We start from the raw sequence: 26,944 nt of genomic DNA, 5'->3' as shown, positions 1-26,944 counted from the left end.
GTCCATTTAATCACCAGACACGAGACCTGGGAACACAGTGACCGCCCCACTCAAAATTTCCCAAATGGATTTTTGAGCTTTTTCATTTCAAAGTATAACTGAGCTATTATGGTGTCAAAATATCGGTTGTACTCTTTTAAGTGTGAAATCAATCTACTGAGTGAAATATGTGTTTGGTGCTGTTGTAAAAAGCTCTTATTTTTCTTTATTTTATTTGCTTACGTTTCTGCTTCTCGGTCTAACACGCTGTAAAATGCCCTAAAATGAAATGTGATAAAATACACGCCAAGTGAAAATGGCTTGACTTTACAGGACGTTTTAAGAGATTTATGGTTTAAAAGGTTTTTGTACTTTTAACGTACTTAATTTAGACCTTTTTTAAAAACCAGTTAAGCTGGAGACATTTTGATATTTTGAAAATTAGTTTAAGTATTTATCACGTCATAAAATAACAAGCATTTGGCCATGGCTTCGTTTTTTCTGAAAGTAATTTTTGAAATCAAATTATATACGTAATTTAGCCGAGTCAACCCCGTTCCCGTTCTCTCTGATGACCACAGCCCAGGTAGTGACTCACCATAGCCCCAGGCTAGCGCCACTTTTCCAAATCCGCAGTTCGTCGATATTTTGCCTAATATCTAGTGATTTCTACGTGTTTTCGTGGGTTTCTAGGTTCAGATGTGTAGATAATTGTAGCAGAAGGAGGAAGAAAGGAGAAATAAAGGAGGATAAGGAGGAAGAGGGAGCAGCAGCAAAGCCACAATACTTAAGTCACCCTCCATTTCCTGAATATTTTGACTAATATCTAGTGTTTTGATGTGTTTCTAGGCTCAGATGTGTGAATGGAAGGAGTAGGAGGAAGAAGAAGGAGTAACAATGGAGAGGGATGAAGAAGAAATGAGAAATAAAAGTGGAATAGGAGAAGAAGCCAAGGTGTAATATTTAGGTAAGCGTCCCTTTTAATCCTAACGTTCTTTATAATGCATACTGTTGGTTTTGGGATAGATTTGGGATATTTTAAGCTTGTTCATTAGTGTTGCAGGCTGTTTGGAGTGTTATAAGTATGTTTTAGGGTTCATTTCGTGTGTCTTCAGTGTGTGTTAGATCTTTTAGGTATATTTTACGTATTTTGAGAATGTGGATTGAGGTGTGTGTGTGTGAGTATTAGCATGTTTTGAGTGTGGTTTGGGAGAACTTTGAGGGGTTAGTTGGTGTTCTGAGTGGGGTTTGGGTTTATTTTGAGTGTTATAAGTGGTGGGGGGTGTGTTAGTGGTCTTTTGGGTGTGTGTGAGGGTTATTTCAGTAAATATTGGGTGTTTCTAGTGAGTTTGGAGGTATTTTAAGCTGTTCTGTGTTGTTTTTAGTGTGTATTGAGATGTTATTGAGTTTTTTAAGCGGGTTTAGGTATGTGTGGTTTGTCGTGGGGTGTGTGTAAGAGTGCAAGGAATTTTCAGTATGTTTTGAGGCCCTCAAGAGGCTAGCTCAGTGTCAGTGGGCCCTTATAACAAGTGTCCTTCATCATTGATTTACCGCTTCGTTCCCAGGTGACGACAGGCAGAATGAGGTGGACGTAGCGGAGGCTGTGGGTGGTCAATTCACGGCGCAGATTACCTACACCTTGCACCACGCCGACTGCCCGCAGCTGTTTATTGAAGTCGGGCAAGCCTGTATCTCCTTGTTCTGCTCTGGATATAGGAATAAAGTAAGTTGTGGTTTTTGTTGTTGTTGTTGTTGTTGTTTTTCTGTTAAGATTTGTTTGATCTCTCTCTCTCTCTCTCTGTCTGTCTGTCTGTCTGTCTGTCTGTCTGTCTCTCTCTCTCTCTCTCTCTCTCTCTCTCTCTCTCTCTCTCTCTCTCTCTCTCTCTCTCTCTCTCTCTCTCTGTCTGTCTGTCTGTCTGTCTCTCTCTCTCTCTCTCTCTCTCTCTCTCTCTCTCTGTCTCTGTCTCTGTCTCTCTCTCTCTCTCTCTCTCTCTCTCTCTCTCTCTCTCTCTCTCTCTTCTGTCTCTGTCTGTCTTCTCTTCTCTCTCTCTCTTCCTTCGTTCTTCTTCTTTTACTTCTACTACTACTACTACTACTACTACTACTACTACTACTACTACTTACTACCGTTCTTTGAGTGAGGATAGGTAGTGTCAGGCCACGACACGTTACGTCAGCAGGTTCCCACGCCTGTTCCATCTTGCATATATTCTGACCTGCTCTGTTTGATGAGGTGACGTGGGGTAAGGCTTACCCACCAATTGCATGGCTCTGTCGGGGCGAAGTGATGGACCTGAACATTGACTTATCCTTTCACGCCACCCTCGTGCAACATCTTGCCATATGGTTTTCTTATGTGAGTACTGACATGATTTTTGTAGTTTTCCTTATCGTATCGCTGAATATGTGTTCCTGAAATACGTGTATGTCTCTCGTTACCCCATCTTTTTTAAGCTTTATCCTTAAGTTCTAATAGACCTGTTTCTGAGAGCGTAATTCTCCATCCTCAGACGTTCACGAGTGACGAGGCTCTGCAACGCAAAGGCTTAACTCATGCCCTGAACTCCATTGTTTCATATAAAAGTTGCAGGCTTTCTTACACGTATACAGTACAATACAAAATCACAACTTGACAGTACTGAAGCAAATGCCTTTCTTGTGGCAGGATGAGTTTGTGCAGCTGTGTGGCATTGAGGAGTGCCGGGAGAAGAATGTCGGGTGTGTGTGAGCCTCTTTACATCAACAGTCGAGAGTCTTACTACAGCCAGTACCGGCCATGCAGGGTACAGACTCGTGTCAGAAAGTTCAAGTGAGAAGGTGAGGCCTCCCTGAACTGTCAATGTCACTCTACGGTCTGTCTTCTTAAATTTGCCAGTCCTTCACCTCTTCATTTAGCAGCAGCCTAAAGAAGTTAGTGTGGTATTCAAGGGTACTTTTGTAATTGTTGGCATACATGAACATGCATTTTGTCTCACGAGTATTACAAAGATGAGCGATTTACGGATAGGTTGTTTTTTATGGTAAGTATAATTTCATCTTGCCATATACATTTGTCATGAGTACTGATATAATTTTTGTAGTTTTCCTCAACGTATTGTTGAATATGTGTTCCTGGAATGCGTGTAAATCGCTTTCACTGCTGATTGGCTGTTACCGTGGCTCTGCTTGTAACCGATCAGATGGTGCTGTGGGTGTGACAATACTGGAGACAGTAGTGATAGCAGACAGAGACGCGGCTGCTTCAGAGCCAAAATAACCCAGTTTTAAATTATCTTATTGGCCATCGAATTGAAAAAAAAAAAAAAAAGGCCGATGCCGATATGCATCAAAATGCTTAATATCGGCGCCAATAATCGGTCGATCACTAAGAAAGTGTGTTAGGGGGCAGTATGAAGTGCGGGGCACTATCATAGTATAGACATCTCGCCACCTACCTCTCAGCTGGCGCGGTTTGGGATTGCCAGCCGTAGCCAGATCTCAGCCAAGTGTACTATTACCAATATAGCTATAGAAATCTCTCTCTCTCCCTCCTTAATATTTTCTTTACAATTCAAATAATGTTAATGAAACAATCTCTCTCTCTCTCTCTTAGATCTGCACAGAAGGAAAGCCTCAGAAAATGCTCACACATACCCCTGCCCCTGTAATCCTGTGGAATTGTTGTCTGAAAACACGTGACAATGGAAGTAAAGCATAAATGGGAATTAAATAAATAGGTGCCCCAACCCATAATGAGGCTGCTGCATGCCATGTTGTACTCCCTCACGAGAGTACAACCAACATAGCCTACCCATACATGAACATTTGGTGTGTGCAACTGTCACACATGCCCATGAACTGATCAGCTATCATCCATATCTATGTTGAACCTCATAAAAATTTGTCATTGATTCATTTATGTAGTACTGTTCAAATACATGGACACTGCCCAAAGAATATCATATTCACCCATGTCTGAATATGTTCATAGATCTTAGTCTAGGTGTTCTTGTCCTATTCCTGACACTCAGATGAAGTTTAACTTTACTAGTTAAACATTTTCTAGTAATCTCTTGGCAAGATGTTTTACACCAAGCCCTGCCATTGCAAGGTGGCTGAGACTTGGTACAGTCTGTGCACACTAAGTGGCTCCACCCCTCAAGATAGACTGAGCAGATAGAGGAGTGTCTGCCTCAGTGTACCCTGGATGTGGCTGCTGCTGCCCACACAGCTCCTGTCCTTTACTCTTTCTTGCAGGGGTTGAGATGAATCACTGGGTACACAGGGGTATCTTTATTTATACAATGAAAACATGCAATACACTGATGCATTGAAACCGTCAGTAGTGACAGTTGAGCAGTAACTCCAGCTCCAGGCTTTAACATAAATAAAATAAACTATATTTGCTAGGAACAGCACACTTTTCTTAAGTATACAGTATGTACTAACACACTTTTCACAAGTGTAACAGCTTGTACTATAAGTACAAAATCAATATTGTCCTTGCACAGTTTATAATGTACAAGTGAATTTTCTAAGAACACTCATGTTTAGCACTGTTGCAGGAGTACCACTTTTGTACTCACTAGAAAATTGAGTATTGTCAGGCTGCCTCACGGAGTCAGCCAGCGACGGTCATGTTCATAATCTGACACAGAAGTTTTTTTTGGTTTTTGCCTGTTCACAAGCATGGGAATTCTTCAACATGAACAAGAAGACACACAAGATGTTTGACATTATGAACATGACAAATATCACAGTTCAGGGAACCTGCAGGGTACTCACCACCATCACCACACCACTCTGTGGCAGCAGACCTCTCCACACCCTGGACCAGCCTGGGGTTCCACTCACTCCTGTGGTGCACTCCCTCCCTCACCATGCTGAGCGAGGTAAGGCGAGGCAGTACACCACTACAACACCTAGCCTTCTGAACCCACACCAGCAGTAACTATTGACTGGGAATTATTGATAAAAGACAACCTGAAAAAAAAGAAAACTGGAATAACCTGATCATCTCCTTAATAAATTAAGTATTTGGTATTTCTTTCTTAAGAGATATACAAAACACAGCTTGTTTGAGGATTACTGTAGTGGTGGAACATTCACCATAAGAAACCTTAACATTATGTGTCGACTGGAGGGCAGAACATTATGACTTAGTTGGGTCAAAGGGAGGGTTGGATCAATGTACAGCAGTTACTGGTTCAATGAGACAGCAGCAGCACCTTGGCGGGACCAGGCTGACAAATTTGACAAAGTTCAAACACTTTACAAGATCAGTGTACAAACAACAAAATACGTACATGATAGTTAACTCCTCTTCTTGAAACACCTGAGCCAGATTGTAATCAGAGAACGGAACACGTCCTGCTTCAATCTTCATACGTAACAAAATTTATGCTTTTAGACTTCTGAATCGTAATGATAAATTTCCTGTTATGTACAAGTCAGTAGTGAGTGCTGAACACCAACATAATATCCAATCATAATTACTGTAACTGCCACTAAATACCAGAGAAACTAAATATGACAATACTATACAATATTTGGTCTGAGTATACCAAAATATAACGCCCAACAGAGTGAGCAGCTACACACACACTTCCTTACACCATGAAATATCTACAGGTAAAATGCCTCATACACAGACAACTCTAAAAACTGAACAGCAGGAAATGATGAGTATTTTTTTGTACCTGCCATGTTCCTCTTCTAGCACAAGCCCTCTCATGACCCCTTTATGCCCTCACAATCAACAGTTACATTACAAAACAGGATATTGAAAAGCTGGCAAGCGTATGTCACTGTCTACGGAGAACAGGGAGAGAACAATGAGTGGAGTGCAGCTTTAGTGCCTCCACTAGACAACTGATACATGTCACTACAGTGAAGAAGCAAATGGCACAAGTTCCTCTTTTGGAACGAGAAAAGGGTGGTCAGTACATATGGAAAAATAAAGTCTCTTAAAGCCTGACAGTTTGAGGAACCAAATATTGACTTATATCAACATTATATAAATTTATAGCTTTAAAATAATAATTATATTTATAATCATATTTGATACTTCTTGTTCATTGGTCTTCAATCTTTATTGCAATAACTTCTTCCTTTTTAAAACTTAAACTCCTTACAATGTCAAGTTTGGCAATAAGACTTGTACTTTCATGTTCACATCACTTGTGCTTTTTATCATCTCATGAAACACAAAACTTAGGTTCCTTTTTGATGTCTTGAAGTGTAGATATCTACTCAAACTTTCATCTTTCCTTACTTTCTACAACACTTAGTACTACTATGAATCTTTCATTTACTGGTCTTTACTGTCTTCTAAAATGTCATTTCCCTAGATGAAAATCTGAAAGACCTATAATTATAAAACTTCTATTCATCCTATCCAATTTCTTCAGGCCTATTCTTGTTCTTAAGAGCCTCTACAGTTTGTTTCCTAAGACATTCTATCACACTAAATGCTATCACTTAACTTTTTAAATTTTTGATAAAGCCTTACTTTCTCTATGTAAACTCTCTATGTACTCCACATCTTAACCTTACGTTTCTCTTGACTTTCCGTCCTATGCCGGTTCCTTAACACTTTGGTTTCAACCCCACAAAGGGACCCTGTGACCTGGACAGGCTGTATGTATGACTGTGCACACTTTGATCTCCGTTACGTGACTGGTGGCTGGCTGCAGAACAAGCTGCCCAGTCCCAGCCTAGAAAGAACAGCAAGTCACCTGTGCAACCATTACAATGAGCAATAGCTGGGAGGAAGTTGCAAGTGATGCTACCTTATGAAATCACAACAAAACTAGTAAAGAAGCAGATTAGTCAATCCCTCTTGTCAGTGAACTTTCAAGGACGATGTCAAAGTCATTGAGGGCCGACAGGACGTTGATGAGATCCCGCACCAGCTGAGGGTCTCGCAGGAAGGACGACTCATCATACATGTGGCTGGTGACAGGGGAGCGCTGGAGGGGCAGGAGGATGCGTGGCAGGAGATGGGCCCTGGGTAGCAAAGACAATGTTAACTGATGGACAATAACACCTCTCGGGAAACAATGGTGCTTATTTCACTGAGAAGGGCATCTATAACAAGGAGAGATGACAACTTTGCTGCTTTTCCTCATAACCAATTGCCTTAAAAGATGTTATATTTCACAATCTTCCTTGTCCAAACTCTCTCAGCCTCTCAGTAAACAGTATCCATCTTTACACTTCACTCCTACACCAGTGCAAAAAGATAAAATTAATCTTAGGTGGAGTTAAGTAGGAAAACACAGCACACATTACACTGCCTGCCTCACCTTGCTGCCAGACACACAAAGAGCTGAAACTTGTCATCTTTGCCCAGGTGTGAGGACGAAGCGTTGATGCGGGACACCAAGCCCACCAGCTCTCCCATGCTCTTCAGTCCATGGTCCCGGCCGTCCCTTGTGATGCCGGTAAGCTGCTCCCTCTCTGCCTCCTCCCGCAGCAGCACCTCAAAATGCTGCTGGATTCTCTCTGCAGAGCCAAGAATCTCAGGGTGGTGGGTGCAATTGTAATGCTATAGTGGTTAACCAAGAAAGCATCAATGTTGGAGGATACATGAGGCAGACTTTTACTGTATTACTGATTACCTGCCACTCAGGAGGCACATGAATATAACCTTACGATGTACAAGATGTGAATGTGAGTCCATGAGAGTGAATCCTTTCATAATAACAAATACTGTGATGAATAGACCAAAAAAGACTGGACAATTTCAAAGTAAAAAAAAAAATAAATAAATAAAGCCCACTGAGTCTTACCAAAATAATCCCACAGGTAGAGATTCTTCCCAAAAAACCTGGTGGACTTGAAGCCGTAAGAGAAGACTTGCTCCAGACAGCAGACCAGACCAAAGTCCCCACACAGTAGCAGGGTGAGGCTGCCCCGCTCCTTCTCAGGCTTGTAGAAATACTTGACCAGGTTGTTCACTGAGTCACCTGAAGGACGAGAGGTGAGTGGCGACTGAACACTACTTCTAATAATTCTGAATCCCACTATTTGCATGGCTGACTTACCTACATGATGGTCAGCCACACCACACCTCATGTCTAATTCTCTAACTAATTGGGATCTTCCTCTTTCTTAGACCCACAGAGGAAAGATGAGTGAAATCTGAACACTGCTTTTTATAATCCTGAATCCCAGTGTTTGTAAAGCTGGGTTAACTGAATGAAGCCCATCAAACCACATAGTGATGTCATATTCCTTTACTTTCTGGGAACTTCCTCTGATGCTTCACTGGTTACAAAGACAGATTCATTGAGTACAAGATTTAAGAGTGACAGACCTAGCATAGCATACTCACCTAGATGCTGCTGGATGTCTGCTATAGTAAGCTTGAGGTCTGAGCGGCGAGGACCAGGCATGTTTGGAGACCTGCATCTTACTGGGGTGCGGCAGGACTCCACCAGATCATCAGAGGTTATGTGTGAGGGTACCAGCTCCCCCACCAGGATGCGTTCCAGGGAGCCGTCATCAATGCCCCGCCCAAGCCACCGGCCGCAGGGGAACCTAAAGGGTTAAAGGTAATGAATGCACTGGAAAAAAATCAGTAGAAGGATGTATTGTTGATTAGAAGAGCAGTTTAACCCCTTCCATACTGGGACACACTTTTACCTTGTAATTTGTGTACCACTAGAATATATTGACATTAGGAAGGGTGTCTATGGAGGTCAAAAGATTAATGGTCAGTCTTCACTATTTTAATCCCATACATGAGTTTCTGAAGCTGTATAAAATCAAATAGTAAACAGAATGAATATGAAAATGCATCATGGTACTGAAGGGGTTAATCTAAATACATACACATATTTTCCTTGATCACAAGAATAAAAAGAGTAAATAAAACATGGTGAGTATAAATTAGGTTAAGGTCCATATAAAGCCTAAGAACACACACACACACACACACACCACTATCTCCCCCATGCAATTACTCCTACATATCAACAGAAAATGAATACACATGAAAGCAAAACAGCATGAACAAAGTCAATACACACACACACACACACACACACACACACACACACACACACACACACACACACACACACACACACACACATCAATATTCTTCTACACACTTACTCTAAGATACTAATAAAGAAAAAGATCAGAAAAGAAAAAAAAGAGACAAAAGAAGAAGAAAAAAGTGTAAATAAGGCAGATAGACTCACAACTCCCTGGGGTGCCAAAAGTAAAGCAAATAGAGACTCATAACCCCTGAAGCTGCCAAAAATAAGACAAATAGAGACTTGCAACTTCCTGGGCTGCCACAAATAAGGCAAATAGAAACATTGCTACAATGAACCACCACAAATAAGGCAGACAGAGACTCATAATCCCTGGAGCCGCCAAAAAATAAGACAAATAGAGACTCACAACTTCCTGGGCCGCCACAAAATAACCCCCAGAGCCGCCACAAATAAGGCAGATAGAGACTCACAACTCCCCTGACTCGCCACACTTACTTCCAGGTGTGGCCGGTGACTTCGTTCCTCACCAGCACATGCTCCACCATCCACTTTGGAGACATGCCGGTGTTGTCGTGGCCGATGCGCAGTGTGGTCAGCAGCCCCAGGTTCTTGTGCTGTTGGAAGGATTTTTTTTACTATTTTTTTAATGTCAGATGGAAAATTTGGTCTAGAGCAACAAAAATGACTAAACAAAAAAGGCCCAGTTAGATGATAGTTCCCATGAAGGTTCAAGAGAGTTAGCTAAATGAATGGGATAAATGTTTTGAAATTTCTCTCTAAAAGGACTTCAGGTTATAGGGAGATGGAATTACAGGAGCAAGTAGGGAATTCCAGAGTGTACCAGAGAAAGGGATGAAAGATTGATTGATTGATTGTAGGATAAATGTTCTGAAACCTCTCTAAAAGGACTTCAGGTTATAGGGAGATGGAATTACAAGAGCAGGTAGGGAGTTCCAGAGTATACCAGAGAAAGGGATGAAAGATTGATTGATTGACTGATTGATTGACTGTGGCCTTAAGTGTTACAAAACTAAGACACATTTTTACCTTGATTTTTGGGTATGATTAGACAATTTTACTTGCATTAGGAAAGATCTATGGAGATCAAAAGATTAATGGCCAGAGTCTACTATTCTAATCCCCCCCAATGAGTTTCTGAAGCTGTATAAAATCACTTAATAGTAACCAGAATGAATATGAAAACATGTCCTGGTACTAGAGGGGTTAATGCTGATCCAGGGGTGTTAGATTATCACAGATGCATAGGAGAATATTATGAAGCACTTGTCCTCACACCTTCTGCTTCCAAATTGGGTCTAGTTGAAGTGATGCGGACTCTAGTGTTCTCATGGTTCTAGTGATATTAAGATTTCTACATTATCAAAAGTTATACCAGGTTAGGTTTGTAAATACTGGGCAGAGTCAGTCTTATTCCAGCGTCACCTTAAATAATATCATGTTTATTTAACACAGAGCAAAGGTTCTTGTTCCTAGATGTTGATTCCCCAATATAGGTCTTGGATATTGGATAATGGTGTACTACTATGTAAATTCTAACTGATTATGAGAAAACAATGGAAAAACAATAATAAAAAAAAAAGTGAACTATTTTGACAATAGAGAAAAGTGTCAATCCTTTAGTATAAAACAAAACTAACACACAGTTTTGTTAGTTCATCATTCAGACTTATACCAGGTCAGAGTTTTCTCAAGAGTACACAAGTCATATGGTCACACTTCACTGCAACATCACTCAAGTAATATCACATACATTTGACAGAGAGAGCAAAAATGAATAAAGGAATTAAACTCACCCTCTTAGAAAAAACAAAGGGGATCAAATCAGACTCTAACTGGGATGCATTTTACCTGAAACACCAGCTCCACTTGGTTCCTTGGCACTGGAATGTTGTTGGTCTGCCCTAGAGTGCCGCCCAGACTGACCCAGGCATTGGATGATGTACTGGCACCACTCAACTTGCGGGAGGGGAATATCACCACCCTGTATGGCACCACTGAAAGGCACAAGTGAGCTGTAGTCTTAGCTGCTTCCCTCAAGAGTTGCTACAATGAGTCATCAGCATAAACTAACAACCCTTGACATGAATTCTTTTACCGAGGGTCTTAACACATCTCCCCAATCATAGATAATCCTTCTGGCCTATTCTCTTTAATGATTAGTACCTATGTGGGTTTTTGTGTATAAGTATAATCAATTTGTTCTCTGACCAATACCTATCTTATATGGAAAAAAAAAAAAAAAAAAAAAAAAAAAAGGCAAGACTAAACAAGTCACAACAACATTACTGCTTAACCATTTTGCTACTATCTGGCATCCCCTTCCTTGATTGCTAACCACTCTGCGACATCTTATCTTGTTCCCAGCCAACTAAAAACACTACACTGGATAGACATTGCTAAATCTGTTCTCTTTATTTGTTTCCTGTGAGTGATTATAAAGATTCCATGCATTGCTTTTGGTGTTGTGAGTTGCTGCTTATTATAGTGAAGAAGTTAACCTCTTCAATAATGGAACACATTTTTACCTTGAGCTATGGGTATGATTAGACCATTTTATTGACATTAGGAAATGTCTATGGAGGTCAGAAGATTAATGGCCACAGTCTTCACTATTTTAATCCTGCACATGAATCTCTTAAGCTGAATAAAATCACAAAACAGTAAGCAGAATGAATATGGAAACGCATCATGTTACTGAAGGAGTTAAAGTGAAAAGACTTACTGGTGGAGGTGTAGGTGTTGGTGAAGCAGAAGTAGTCCACGGCATTGAGTGACAGTAGGTAGGAGAGGAATTGCTCCTTCTCGTCCTCGCAGCGCAGGAAGGCGTAGCGTTTGTAGAGGTCTTGCAGCAGCTTACCGTTGCCTAGCAGGACTGTCAGGTGCTTGGACAGGACCTTCTTCTCCAGGGACAGCCGCACCCAGGCCCTCGCATAGCCAATGTGTGTCTTGATCTCCGTCATGGCCAGGACGTTGCGCATGTCAAAGGTCACGGAGATAGGGAGAGGTCGCAAGGTGGGCACCCCCGAGGAGGAGTCCTGGGCGCGGGAACGTCTCTCACCGCTACGGTCTGGTGGCCAGCGGTCCTGCAGGGGCTTCTTCTGCAGGCTATTGGTGTTGCTTGAAGACTTGGTTGGGGAGGCCGGGGCACTCTCAGTCTCCAGGGCCACAGTGGAGAGGTCTGATGAAGAGAGGCGGCACGAATGGCATCAAGGAAAGGGAATTATAACTATTATCCTTACAGTGCCTTGTTAACTTCAGTTGTTCAGTCTTTTCCACACTGAAATAAGAAACTGTAACTTGGTAAATATTTGAAGTTAATTATGACCTGTATTAAATTCTCTAGACCCACTTTAATGCATAATGTTTTGTGTTGCTCAGTCTTCTATTTTGCTTCCATTTTTCATCCATTTGTTTTTCTAACATACCCTGACCCGCGCCACACCCAGAGGAAGCTGTCATCTTTGTGCCACAAGCAACAAATCAGGAAAAGTATTGTTTCTTTTCTCTTAAAGTGAGCTATATCACATCTCACAAATTCCTCATAAAGAGTAAAGGTTCTCTGCAGCTTTCAATTGTGTTTGCTATGGTATCCACATCAATCAAACAAAAAACTCTAATCAAACCCAAGCTGAACATAAATAAAAAAGAAAATTAAGCATTTTTTGCAAACTGACAATTAAAAACACTAAAACACACAACTTCACACAAGCCAACACAACACCATGCAGTGGCAGGGAGAGAGAGAAAGAGAGGAACACAGGTCTTGGGGAGGAGAGAGAGAAAGAGAGAGAGAGAGGAGATGGGGAATAAATGAGGTGCATCTCAGGAAGAACAATCCTCTATTGAGGCTGACAGCTGGAGAAAGAAGAAAAACTGTTACTTTCACAAAGAAATGTAGTTTTTGAAAATGTTATTTTAGATGTTACTATGAGAAATCTTTAGAGTAAGAGAGAAATACAAAAGGAAATCTAGTAATACAGGTATCTTACTGTAAAATTTAGGGGGGAAAACATATGTGAGATAAAAGATTATATGAAAAATCAGCAAAACCACTTACCAAAATTATTTGCTAACTGTGATGCCAGATACCCAAGACCACTAATGTTACCCATCCTAATGGATAAGACAATCTCCGACAAGGGTGACAAGCTGCTTATCTTTGGTGAAGTGTTTTGAAGAGCTGAAAAATAATTACATGCTCTTCTCAGTGCTAATTTCCCACTGTGAGTGAAAATTATCCTTGTGTTAGTGGAAGGAAGGAGAGAGCATGAGGCTGTTCTTGCACTGAGCATGAAGGATGAGCAATGGTGGCCATGCCTGTGTTGAGGCATCACTAATGGTGTTTACAAAGCCAACAAAGCAAGCCTTCCTCAACACAAAGAAACTATCACACAAATGTGACATTCTGAGGTGCAGACATTGCTGGTCTCACTCTTACCAAAACAGTGCAATAGCAATGGTGAAAGAGTGCAGTGCATGCAGTGCAAAATTTGGTGCTTGAAAATTTCTTTACCAAATTACACGTTTCTAAAAAGGGCTAAAGGTTATGATTCGAGATAGGGACTGATAGTTTAAAGGCTAATGAAACCAGAACCAAGGTTGTTAAGCAAGACTTACAAACACTATATGCTAAATAGGAGGAAGCAGGAGGGGGCCTGCACCATGGAGACAGTCCCTTTTACTTATGCCACTACACTGCACACACTGTACACATTGACACAACCTTACCAACAAAATGGTGGGCATTTTCAGGTTTATAAAGAAGCTTGACTACTGATTATGGAGAAACAAGTCATGTGAATATACAGACTTGGATTCTTGTTTGCTACCTAACCTAAATAGAAAGGCACAATACTATATACAGCTTAGTACAAAATTAGACAAAGCAAAGCAGCTAGAAAAAAAAAGCAAAAAGTGCAATACAAATCTTATGAATACAACACAACCATTAGCCTTCAAAATAAACAAACTTCAAACAGTACAAGTATTAAACCTGTGATTTAACCTCTATGTGCATTTATCTATTAACCATTCAAAATGAAATGTGGAGCTGACCCATGCGACAATTAGTAATACTGTAAACACATACAATCAATGCGCTTCCTGATAATGCACCAGGCCATTGCTGCACGGGGAGAGATGGGAGAGACAGACGGTTAGTGGCAGGCAGGGAAGAGTTTGACAGTCTGACAGCTGTATGCGTGTGTACTATGTCCCAAAGCACATGTGACTGATATGTACACTAAGTCTATGAACTGTGAGTGTCTTTTTAATAATATATTAGTATTAGTAGCAATAATAATAATAATAATAGTACTAGTAGTTTATGTTGATGTGAACACAACAAAACACTACAGCACAGCATCAAGTGGGCAGCCTCTGTACAGTCTTCATTTGGCATCACGTCATATGGCTTGTTTTGAACTTTTTATATCCATCATCACCTTCTACTGATTTCATTACTGTGGTCTGCAGCCATTAGCAAAACCAAAAATACACTTCAGTCCAATTTCTGAATTAATGCACAGCTCCTTGAGTCTGTGCACACAAAGTAGTAGCAGTGATGCTGGGCCAAGAGACAAAAAGGTCCAAGAGTACAGTGTGTGGTTGTGTTCACTCTCCAGCCCTGAGTGACCCAAGGGGCAAGTTATTCCACGGTGGACACAAGAGGGAAACATCACTATTATGTAGTTAAAATGTAGTCAAGTTGTAACAAGATACTCAATGAATCATTTAAGGAAATTTTATGAGAAATCTTTTCCATGTTCATATTATCTGATGAAACAATATAATGATTCACTCATATTAGATTATATGCAAAGACCACAAACAGAAAAAAATACTATATGAGAACTATGAAATAGAAACAAATGATTCCCTGCTTAGTTGAAAATTATAAAAAAATATTTAACTTACTGAACCAACAGACAGCTAACATGAACATGCAATGAATAAATGTCAGTGCCACTCATAAGCCCCATGAAGCGCACACACACACATACACACACACACACACAGCTGACCACTATCTCACCCCTGTGCTCCTCAACACTAGAGAAGCACACACACCTTGAAATAAACAGAACAATGCACCACCTCTGTACCACACTTCACAAGATCACAGACAGGCAGGTGGCTCTCTTGAAGGGGCTACAAAATATATAAGGACCTGGCATAGTTTACTGATGGATTTATGAATACCCTCAATGAGAAATGTATGAGTGTTTGTGTTTTATCTACTGGTGCGTGTGTGTGTGGCCAGCAGCACTAACCTGGGGACAAGAAGTTTGGGTTGTCGGGTTTTGAGGAGTCGCTGCAGTCTTCTAATTCCTGGAAGTTGAGCAAGTGCGACCACAAAGCAGATTTACCCTGTGGTAGAAATGATCAAGGTAACAAACATAACATACACACTTTTTTTTTATGTAATGGCCAAGGTAACAAAAACAATAAAAAAAAAAAAATAAAAAAGTAAATAAATAGCTAAAAGGTCCCACTTGATCTCCTAATGTTCATGTGTACTATAAAAACACCACACACACTTTGTATTTTAGTTCAATGTTTATTATACACCATGAAATCAATATACACACTCACACTTGCTCTCGTAAAGTCTCTAGACACCATAATACCAAAACACACCTCCATATTTAGTCTTCTAATGTTCATATACATCATAACACTACAACATACATTATTACTTGGTTTTCTAGAATATACATGCACTATAAACCTCTGAGACTAAAAAAAAATCAAATATATACCAAACATTCTCCCAAAAATCTACTTGTTAATTTTTCAAAAATAAAATAATAATCAAACTGTTCTATGTGAAAACTTATCCATTCACAATCAATTAAATAGCTTTTTGTAGATGGACACCTACATGGGCTTTTCTTTTTCTTTTCATTGCCCTAAACCAGTGCCTCTCTTGCAAAAACAAAAGAAAAAAGGAAAAATAGTGATCTCTTGGTATAATGGTGAGACAGAAAGCATTGGTGTGAGTCACCTGTATTCAGAAATGCGTTGCTTTCTCACCACAACAATTTTCCAAGGCTACAGAGATGACTAGCCGAGTTTTGAAGACAGTTTCTCCTTATGATAAACTAGATATCTTGCCAATCCATCACCAGAACCATAAAAAGAATCCCTGAAAACATGAGTATGTTCAACTAGAGCCTTTGGAAAGCATTGATGGTGAGAGCAAAGTGTTTCAGAATACAGATGAGAAAGTGGCAAGCCAGTACCTGTTTACTCTGCAGCCCATGAGCCCAGACTCTCTCTAGCAGATCACACAGAGAGGCGATGAGTGTGTTCTCCTCCACACCTACCAGGCTGCCCTCACCATGTCCCAGCTCCACTGCCTCAGAGCCCATCTTCTCCACCAGCATGCGTTTGGTGCGATTCTTACACTCCTGGGGAAGGGAAGAGCGATTACCGGGAATTCAGAAAGGTATGTATGGAGGGGAAGAAACAGTGGTGTAGAAAGATCAATGGAAAACTTGTAAAGGGAATAGAGAATAGGGAATTTTTCATACATTTGCTGTGATATTTATTGGAGATTGAGAAGGGTACGTATAGAGATGATAGGAACAGTAGTGTGGAAAGAACAAACACCAGTGGAAAACTTGTAAAGGGAATAAGTTTTCTGTACATTTCACTATGGAAAGGATAGGAAGAGTGGTGTGGAAAGATGTCCAATCAGAAATTTGTAAAGGGTTCAGGTTTTTTATATATCTGGTGCAACATGAGGGATTTACAAGGGAGTGTATAGAGGGGAAAGGAATAGTGGAAGGGTGTAAAAAAGACCAATGGAAAACTTACACAGTGCTTAGGTTTTAAATACAATTGCTCCGGTATTGAAGATTTGAAATGGAATGTATAGAGGGGATAGGAACAGTAGAGGGATGGAAAGATGACCAACAGAAAACTTGTAAAGGGAATATGTTTCTGATACATTAGAAAAAATCTATAAAGGGTTTTGATACATTAGCTGTGATACTGAAGATTTGGAATGGGATGTATGAAGGGAAATGTACAGTGTTTATATAGTGTGGACAGAACAAGGGTGAAATGTAAAGCTTGTAGACGAGTAAGCTCATCAACATACTCTTTCTACATGAGGGTGTGCTTGTCAGATTTGTTCATTGAAAGAGAGATAAACACATCAGCGCACTTACTATGTTCGTATCTTAGAAAATCATAACAAGAGTAATACTTATTTAGTCTCAGAGTATATCTTTTTACTCATAGGTTAAGTAATTAAGTACAGTAACACAAACAACACTCACTCATAGGTTAGGTGTTCTTATCTTAAAAAGTCATAAGAAGAGTGATATTTATTTAATCTCAAAGTATATTTTCAACTCAGGTTACGTTAAATTAGGTACAGTAACGCAAACCAACATTCACCCATAGGTTAGGTACAGTAACACAAAGCAACACTCACAGGTTAGGTTAGGTAAAGTAACACAAAACAACACCACACAACACCACAAAGCATGAGTCAGTACCCACCTTGAGAAGCTGCTCCACAAACTTCCAATTGGTTTGTGCCATGTAGGCCGGCGACATGTCTGCTAACTTGGGCTGCAGTTTTGACTTGGCCTCGTGAATCACCTTGTCCCGCTGGTCGCCCGACAGACCCGTGTGTTCCAAGTGCCGCTCCTGTCGCTCCCGTCGCCGCCATGCGTGACTACTGCGCTTCTTGCTTCTGGGTGGAAGGCGAGAACTGTGTTACATTGGACCATACTATGAAACACCTCAGTGCCACACCTCGATTTTTAAAAGGCTCTGGTTGAAGTGAGATGGATTTCCAGGAGTACAGTATTTTCATAGCTCTAGAGACAGATTAACCCCTTCAGTACTGCAATGCACTTTTATCATGAATTGTTGGTATGATTACATGATTTTATTGACATTAGAAAGGGTTTATGGAGGTCAGAAGATTAATGGCCAGAGCCTTCACTATTTTAATCCCCGAATAAGTTTTTGAAGTTGTATAAAATCACCAAATAGTAAGCAAAATTAATATAAAAATATGTCCTGGTACTGAAGCAGTTAACAAGATTTCCACGTTATTAGCAGAAGAAATATATTCTGAAACAACTCAGTGCCACAACTCCACAACATTCAAAAGGCTGTAGCAGAAGTGACATAGGTTTATAAGGATATTTCTATGATTCTAGTGATAGATTAACAAGATTTCTACGTTATTAGTGAAGGAACACTCTTGAGAACATGGCTATTCATCTCTGTGGTCTTAGAAAATAGCTGTGGTGAGAGAGCAAAGAAAGTAATTTTTTAATGACACAGGAACTAAGGCAAGTCTTGAAAACAATTGGTGACAGTGTTAGTAAACGTTGGAGGGAATTCAGGCATATAACAGTAAAATACCATACATACATATAGCAAAGCTGTCTCTGTCATAAAGAAATGCCTAAAATTTGCAGACACACCACTCAGTAGAATAAAATTAGTAAATGAACAAATAGGAAAAGCAAAAGAAAAAAAATAAATGAGATAAGCAAAGTAAAAAAAAAAAAAAAAAAAAAAAACTTGGGCTTACTTATGTGGCTCCTTGTTGAGAGCAATCCTGTCAAGCAGTGGGAAGTGGCCCGGGTTGAACTGAGTGCAGGACTCGGCCTGGGGGTCCATGGGCTGCGGCAGCGGGGCACGGTAGTCGATGTTTGCCAGCCGCTTCTCCAGGATCTGCTCTGTCTCCTTGATGGTGGTGCAGGTCTCGTAGGAAGGCGTCCGCACCAAGCTGTCATCGTACCGCTCCCTGTGAGAAAGTTTACACAACATTAACCCCTTCAGTACTGGAAGATAATTTTACCTGAGTTTTGAGTATGATTAGATGATTTTATTGACATTAGCATAGGTTTATGGAAGTCAGAAGATTAATGGCCACAGTCTTTACTACTTTAACCCTCACATAAGTTTCTGAAGCTGTATAAAATCACCAAACAGTAACCAGAATGAATATGAAAATGTGGCATGGTACTGAAGGGGTTAACTTTGCATCTTATTCCTGCTGCAGTGCTGGTGTTTTGTGAAGGGAAGGTTCATATAGCTTTAACTTGGTGTCTTATTCCTGGCAAGCTTTTTGTAGGAAGGCGTCTGTACCAAGCTGTTGTTGTAGCGCTTCCTGTGAGAGAGTATATCCAGCATTAACCCATTCAGTACTGGAACACATTTTTACCCGAGTTTTGGGTGTGATTAGATGGTTTATTGATATTAGGAAGGGTTTATGGAAGTCAGAAGATTAATGGCCACAATCTTTACTATTCTAATCCTCACATAAGTTTCTGAAGCTGTATAAAATCACCAAATAGTAACCAGATTGAATATGAAAATGCATCATGGTGTTTTGTTTGGTGCTACTGTAAGAGGAAGGTTTCAGTAAGTTTTAATTTGGTGTCTTATCCCTGTCATGTTTATTGTGGGAAGGCATCTGTACCAAGCTGTTGTCATACTGCTCCATGTGAGAAAGTATATCCAGCATTAACTCTGTCTCTCATTCCTGCTGCTGTGTTGGTGTTTTGTATGGTGTTACTGGGAAGGGAAGATTCATGTAGCATTAATTTGGCATCTTATTCTTGTGTTGATTTTGTTGTCATTTGAGAGTTTATCCAGCATTAACTTTGTCTCTCATTCCTGCTGCTGTGTTGGTGTTTTGTATGGTGTTACTGTGAGAGGAAGGTTCATATAGCATTAATTTGGCATCTTATTTCTGTATCTTGTTTCTATTGCCATTACAGAGTTTATCCAGTGTTAACATTGTCTCTTATTCCTGTTGCAGCGTTGGTGTTTTGCATGGTGTTACTGTGATTGGAAGATTCATGTAACTTTAATTTGACATCTTATTCCTGTTGTGTTTTTATTGTCATTAGAGAGTTTATCTAGCTTTAACATTGTCTATTATTCCTGCTACAGTACTGATGTTTTTGTACAAAGGTGTTCCTGTGAGAGAAAGATTCACAAAACATTAATTTGGTGTCCTACTCCTGTCATATTTTTATTGTCATCAGCAAGTTCATCCAGCGTTACCATTGTCTTTCATTCCTGTTACAGTATTGATGTTTTGTATGAAGATGTTACTGTGAGAAGAAGGATCACGAAACATTAATTTGGCATCTTATTCCTGCGTCTTACTTTACTCCCAGCCATCCTAATCGCTGCCCACACACCTGAGTAGCCTGATGCGCAGCTCAAAGATACTCAGGTTGGAGTTGTTCTTGCCCCAGTTAGCCAGAATCTTGTGGTCGACGAGGGAGGTGAAGGTTTGCGTCTCAATGAAGCGAGAGAGGAATGGAAGGTGGACTTCAGGCTGGTCTGAGAGGAATGTGGCCTTGTCAAAGTTCTGCACTGTCTCTCTGCAGCACAGCCACTGCTCCATGTCTGTGCCCTGGGGGGAGAGGGGGAGGGTTATCAGCAGCTAGAGACGTGGGAAACAATGACCAAATCGCTCCAAGACTTGAACATGGAGCAACAAAGTCTTCACCTTCAGATAGAAACATATATGGAAACTGTAAAGAAGTAATGAGTAGATGCCAAAGCAGTAACTGATTTTTGCTTTTTTGTAAGAGGGAAAAGAAAAAGAATAATCTAAAATTGAAGGTAAAACCATTCTGTGCCTCCACTACATTTGAAAGGCTCTAGTTGAAGTCACCACAGATTTAAGGATGTCTTTATGATACTAATGATAGATTAACAAGATTTCTACATGAGCAGGACAAAAACACTTGAGAATCCATTTGATCATCTCTGTTACCTTTGAAAGTACCCACCTGACAGTTTGGCTGGATGACAAAGTGATCGTAGGCGCAGAACATGTGCACAAAACGATTGAGGAACACTTCCCTCACTGCATTGTTGAACTTGAGCTCCTCCAGCATCTCAGGATCACCTTCCTGCTTGATCCTCTCCACCTCCTCTGAGTCAAACACACCTGCAGGAACCAAACAGGTGTCCAGAGCAAGGCAGTGGAAATAAGTGATTTGTGAGGTGCTTGTGGCATGAACTGGATGGAAGAAGGGGTATGTGAAAGGCTTGGTAAGAGGTAAACACAACAGTGATGGATCATGTGAAGAGAATGGAATCAATCAGGTGTCTACATCCATGAAATAAATGACTTGGAAAATGGCAATGTTTCTCTTGTGTTGGCCTAATATATTGATAGGTAGATATATAAATTAGAATAAGGTAGTGTTATCTTTTTCCTTCTGTCTGTCTGTCTGTCTGTCTGTGACTCTGTCCCTCACCAGCTTTCTTGGCAATGGCGGTGATCTCCTTGAGCTGCGGTGAGAGATGGAAGGCATCGAAGCCGTACATCTTGTTGCTGGTGGGGATGAAGCCCTGCAGGGGTGACGGGGAGGAGGAGGTAGTGACGGAGGCGATGGAGGAGTGAGAGCCGCTGATGGAGCCTCAGTGCTGGACACCCCTGAGTCTGAGTCGTGGGACCAGGAAAACTTGCGTCGCCTCCTGTACTTGTACTGGCTGTGGTGTTCGTTGAGGTTCCTGCAATGAGGAGGGTGGCGCCATGGAGTCAGTTTTAACACTTTATGGTGAGAAGCCAGATGAAAGCTAATATCTAAGCTACTTAAAAGTGAACTAATAATTGAGACAGTTCAGCAAGCAAAAGTCACAATTGTCACACCCACCACGAGAGTTTGGTCGGCATGGTGCCACTCTGGTAGTCAGAGGTCCAGTGGTCTGCCCCGGAGCCCTGGGCGGCTGACTTCCTGGAAAGGGTACAAGGAAGGGGGGGAAGGACACAGGGTCAGGGCTGCTACATGTCTAGGGTAGTGGAGACCTTCTCCCTAAGAAGGGTCAGCCCTCCATGGCCTTAGCTTATCAGGCACAGTGCCACTAGTGAGCAAATGGTCGCTGCACAACCCTCGTGAATTAGTGTCTACAGTCCAGTCTACACTGCAATCTTTGAAACAGCAGTAGTAAAATGTCAGGCCTTTATTAGCATTCTAAGTTAATCACTAATGGAAATATCCTATCTTATCATAAAAGCATTTTCCCTATGAAAACACAATTCAAAATCTGAAATAAAAGACAGCATTGGGATAGAGAGAAAGAGTTAAGACAGGAATACTGTCTTGCATCTCTCACATTGCATTACACAGTTCTAAATCTCCCATAAGGGGAACACAACTTTCATGCAAAATCATGTTACGTGCATTCATTGAAAAGAAATCTAAATTTGGCTGTATCTCTCCACTCAGCAAACATAAGCCTTGTCGTACCTGTCCAGCTTCCCTGTTGGCACCTCCCACTTGTTGAGGAGCTGAGTGAGTTCCTGGATGAAGTCTGCTCGGTGGGGGAACTGTGGCAGATCTTCTGGCACCTCCACTGTACCCTCATCCACATCCACCAGACAAAGGTTTGCCTGACGAGTAAAGAGTACAATGAGTGAGAAGATGCACAGTATGGGTGATGAATATATACACTGACTGTACACACTTCTGAAATGAGGACTGTACACACAATGGAAGATACGACTAGATGAAAGACAGGAGAAAATAACCAAGGCTGATAAGGTGAGGTAGTGAGAGGAAACAACTAATCAACTAAGAGCCTAGAGAAGGAAAGGTCACCAAAACAAAGACAAAAGACTGAAATGGATGAATGAAAGTATGAGAGAACTGAAAAGAATGAGAATCAGAGGGAGATACAAGGGACAGTGACAACAGGAGGAGGCTTGTACATGGTGCTAACTCCTGAGAAAATGGGGAAAGGAGAAGTAGGAGACAAGAGAAGAGCATAAGAGAAGTAAGAGGAGACAAGAGGAGAGGTTTACTTCACTGGATATCCGCAGAAGGAGGAGTAAGAGGAGAGGTTTATTTTATCAAATATCTGCAGAAGGAGAAGTAAGAGGAGACAAGAGGAGGTTTACTTCACTGGATATCCACAGAAGGAGGAGTAAGAGGAGACAAGAGGAGAGGTTTATTATACCGGATATCTGTAGGAGGAGACAAGAGGACTTTTACTTCAATGGAAATCAGTAGAAAAGTAAGAGGACACAAGAAGAGAGGTTTACTTCAATGGATATCAGTAAAAGAAGAAGTATGAGGAGACAAGAAGGGCTTTACTTCATTTGGTATGTGTAGAAGGAAAAGTAGGGGGAGATAAGGATTAGGAGGGCTTTACTTCATTTGGTCTATAGAAAGAAAAGTAGGAGATAAGGATAAGAAGGGCTTTATTTCATTTGGTATCTATAGAAGGAGAAGTAGGAAGAGACAAGGACAAGGAAGCTTTACTTCATTTGGCATTTATAGAAGGAAAAGTAGGAGATAAGGATAAGGGCGGCTCTACTTCATTTGGTCAATAGAAAGAAAAGAAGGAGACAAGGACAAGAAGGGCTTTACTTCATTTGGTATCTGTATGGTGTCCCTGGAGTCATGAGAGCACTGCAGGCCCATGATGAAAGGCACTGGGGCATCCAGGAAGTGGTGGAGGGAGGATGGCAGGATGGGCACGTACACATGTTGCCACACGAAGGGGAAGATGAGAATGCAGATGCTCTCCGCCACCAGCATCAGCTTGTAGTAGTCTGAGAAAGGTTTTGATGATTAGTGATCCAGAGATAATCAGAACTTAATAATATGAGAGGAAGGTTTCAAAGACATTTATCCATTTATTTTGGCTAATTTTCTAAGACTTTCAAGGGACTGGCAAGTAAGTGGGCCTTTCTTTCTTTTTTTTCTGTTTATGTTGTCCTTGGCCAGTTTTCCTCTCTTACATAAAAAAAGAAGGCATTATGATAGTTTCTTTAATAGTAACACCTCATTTCATAACCTTTACAGATGACGACAGTTCAAGTGATTTTGAATAAACAGTGAAAATGTTTGCTTTGTTAATCTTATAGTCCAGTGTGAAGCCAGTTGATGTATGGACACTAAAACTACTGCCATTTGTGTCATTCCCGGCATCTCATCCTTGTCTGTATTCTGAAATGCTTTGCTCTCTCACCACAACTATTTTCAAAGGCCAAAGAGATGTTTAGCTATGTTCCCAAGAGTGTTTCTCCTATCAGTATCTTGTTCATCTGTCTAGAACCATAAAAAAAACACCCTCAAAACCTGTGTAACTTCAACTAGAGCCTTTTGAAAGTAGTGGCAGTGTGAAGCAGAAGTGTTTGGGTGAGGCCACAGAGCCAAGGCATGTCATAACTCACCACTTGAGACCAGAATGACTTGGTTCTCCATCAACACACATGTCAGGAGCTGCACCACACTCTCCACACCCAGGCACAGGAAAAACTCCCTCAGCGAATACTGCAGGACAAAAAACCAGTCTTAAATTAGCACATGGTGATATTCTACTCTCTTGTCTCAACTGTATTATCAACACAACCACTCACTTAACAGGATGAAATGAACACCCCTCACCTCTCACCTCACACAGAGAGAACACCCCACCACAGACCTCACTTGACAGGATGAAATGAACACCTCTCACCTCATGTCACACAAAAAAAAACACCCCACCAAACACCTCACTTGACAGGATGAAATGAACACCTCTCACCTCATGTCACACAAAGAGAACACCCCACCAAACACCTCACTTGACAGGATGAAATTAACACCTCTCACCTCATGTCACACAAAGAGAACACCCCACCACACACCTCACTTGACAGGATGAAATGAACACCCCTTACCTCTCACATCACAAAGAGAACACCTCACCACACCTCATAAGAAAGCACCTCACCTCAAACAGGGGCAGCTCGTGGCTGGTGGGGCGCTGGCAGATGTGGGTCCGGCCAACACAGGACAGGGCGACACAGCGGCCAGCAGGGGCGCCGGTACCTCATACAGCAGGTTGTACACGTGTGACTCCAGACTCACTGAGCTGCTCTCACACTGGATGAAGAACCTGTGATGATCAAGGGAGTCAGCAGGTTGAGGTATTTTGGACGTGTGAAGAGGAGAAATGATGAACCAGTGATGAAGGCAATGCTGATACCAGTTATGGGAAAGAGTGTTTGTAGAAAGAGAAAACAATTTGATTTTTATTTAGTTTGATTTGATTTGATTTATTTCCAAGATATCACATAACTAGCATCACAAACATCAATAATATCGCCTATTCTGCCAAGCCCTTCAGATGGAAAGATGTGCTGAAGTGTGACGTGAATAAACTTGGGCTAAAAGAAGAGACAAAGAATAGAAACAGATGGAAGAAGTTAATTTGAATGGCTGACCTTACACACACTGCAGGAAAAAGGTCATATGAAGAAGAAGAATAAAGAGTCAGCAGGAGCATCTTCTGAAACACTTAGTACTGCACACCTACTTTGCAGAAGGTAGAGCAGGAGACTGAAGTTCCTGTTTAAGTGTGTTTTCATGCTTTTTTGGTAAATAAATGAGAGAGAGAGAGAGAGAGAGAGAGAGAGAGAGAGAGAGAGAGAGAGAGAGAGAGAGAGAGAGAGAGAGAGAGAGAGAGAGAGAGAGAGAGAAAAAGAAAAGAAAATAGTAAAAAAATATGAATAAGTAAAAAAATAAAATATAGCTAGAGATGATTTTATACCAAGAAGAAGAAGAAGAAGAAGAGGAGAAGGAGGAGGAGGAATGAATAAAAGATGGGAAAACAAGAGAGAGAGAGAGAGAGAGAGAGAGAGAGAGAGAGAGAGAGAGAGAGAGAGAGAGAGAGAGAGAGAGAGAGAGAGAGATATGACGGAAGAGAGAACGGGAAAAGAAGAGAGAATGAAAGAGAAAAAAGAGGAAGAGAAAAAGAAAGAGACAGACACACACAGAAAAAAGGGAATAAATAGGTAAAAATCAACACAGATTACCAAACCACACACCTATAGAGCTCCTTGAGGAACTTCCTGGCGGCGTACACGTAGGGATGCTGCCCCACTAAGGTGATGCACTTGGTGACGTACAGCTGGTCCTTGGTGATGTCGTAGAAGTGGAGTGCCGCAGGGGACTTGGGTGAGGAGAGACGAAACTGCCTAGGGAGGGAGCGCGTGTCTCGTGTGTTGGTGGGCGTCCCTGTAGTGGTCTTCCCGTGGCTGCTAGACATCTCCGTGAGGTAAATTGACTGTGGGTGAAGGTGGATTGGGGTCACATACTGCACATTCACCTTTCCACCTGACTATAAAAGCTCCTATTCTGAAACGTTTCTGAGCTGCACCGTCACTATTTTCAAAGGGTTCTAGTTGAAGTGAGACGGGATTTTTAAAGGTGTTCTTGTGATTCGAGTGACATGTCAACAAGTTTTCTGCATTGCGAACAGGAAAAATGCTCCTTAAACTCGGCTAATCGTCTCTGCAGTCTTTTAAAATGGTCGCAGTGAAAGAGGGAAGCGTTTCTGAATAAGTGTTGCATTACCATTATTCACACCAACAGTCTCATCCTTTTAAAATTGCTGTGTGTGTGTGTGTGTGTGTGTGTGTGTGTGTGTGTAGAAGGGTGTCTAAATGTTAATGGTTGTTTGTAATCTTGTAATCATTTATAAATAAAACAAAAGTGATTCGATTAGTAGGCACACACACACACACACACACTCTCTCTCTCTCTCTCTCTCTCACACACACACACACACACACACACGCACACAAATAAAAACACCCCAAGAACTCCCAGACACGCACCAAGTCGCAAAGTTCCCCTGAGCCGCCGGGACGTGGACAGGGAAGGAAGGATGGAGGGAGGGAGGGAGATGGGAGGTGGGTGGATGGCTGCGTTGTGTGTGTGGTGGGTAGTGGCGGGCAGTCTTACCTGGAGTGTGTGCATGGCGGTGCAAATCTGCTTCGAGTTGACCTCCTCGTAGAAAACATAGGCGAACCCGTGGCCCCTTGAACCGTCCTCCTTCGTCACCAGGAATGGGTGGAAGCGCGGCTCTAACATGTGCTTCTGTGTGCGGAACTGAAGCCCGCGAGGGAGACACAGCTGCGGAAAGAGTAAATAAATAAGTACACCAATAAATAA

General features: G+C 41.3%; 1 protein-coding gene across 1 annotated transcript in view; it reads right to left on the bottom strand.

The window, feature by feature from the left end:
* Nucleotides 1-4,236: 4,236 nt before the first annotated feature.
* Nucleotides 4,237-26,944, bottom strand: part of LOC123511818 (DENN domain-containing protein 5B-like) — a 48,772-nt gene continuing 26,064 nt past the window's right edge. Inside the window, 24 exon segments of the mRNA XM_045267858.1 lie at nt 4,237-6,966; nt 7,266-7,464; nt 7,752-7,928; nt 8,297-8,502; nt 9,465-9,583; nt 10,839-10,984; nt 11,713-12,168; nt 13,048-13,170; nt 15,263-15,359; nt 16,235-16,402; nt 17,505-17,700; nt 18,556-18,771; nt 20,180-20,397; nt 20,780-20,940; nt 21,254-21,418; nt 21,421-21,509; nt 21,653-21,733; nt 22,247-22,389; nt 23,369-23,553; nt 24,178-24,277; nt 24,720-24,808; nt 24,811-24,884; nt 25,816-26,054; nt 26,735-26,905. Coding sequence (XP_045123793.1) covers nt 6,786-6,966; nt 7,266-7,464; nt 7,752-7,928; nt 8,297-8,502; nt 9,465-9,583; nt 10,839-10,984; nt 11,713-12,168; nt 13,048-13,170; nt 15,263-15,359; nt 16,235-16,402; nt 17,505-17,700; nt 18,556-18,771; nt 20,180-20,397; nt 20,780-20,940; nt 21,254-21,418; nt 21,421-21,509; nt 21,653-21,733; nt 22,247-22,389; nt 23,369-23,553; nt 24,178-24,277; nt 24,720-24,808; nt 24,811-24,884; nt 25,816-26,054; nt 26,735-26,905 — 3,999 coding nt within the window. The 3' untranslated portion in view covers nt 4,237-6,785.

The sequence above is a fragment of the Portunus trituberculatus genome, chromosome 32, assembly GCF_017591435.1.
Source record: "Portunus trituberculatus isolate SZX2019 chromosome 32, ASM1759143v1, whole genome shotgun sequence".
Taxonomy (NCBI): domain Eukaryota; kingdom Metazoa; phylum Arthropoda; class Malacostraca; order Decapoda; family Portunidae; genus Portunus; species Portunus trituberculatus.
This window is presented reverse-complemented; position numbering and strand designations above follow the sequence as displayed.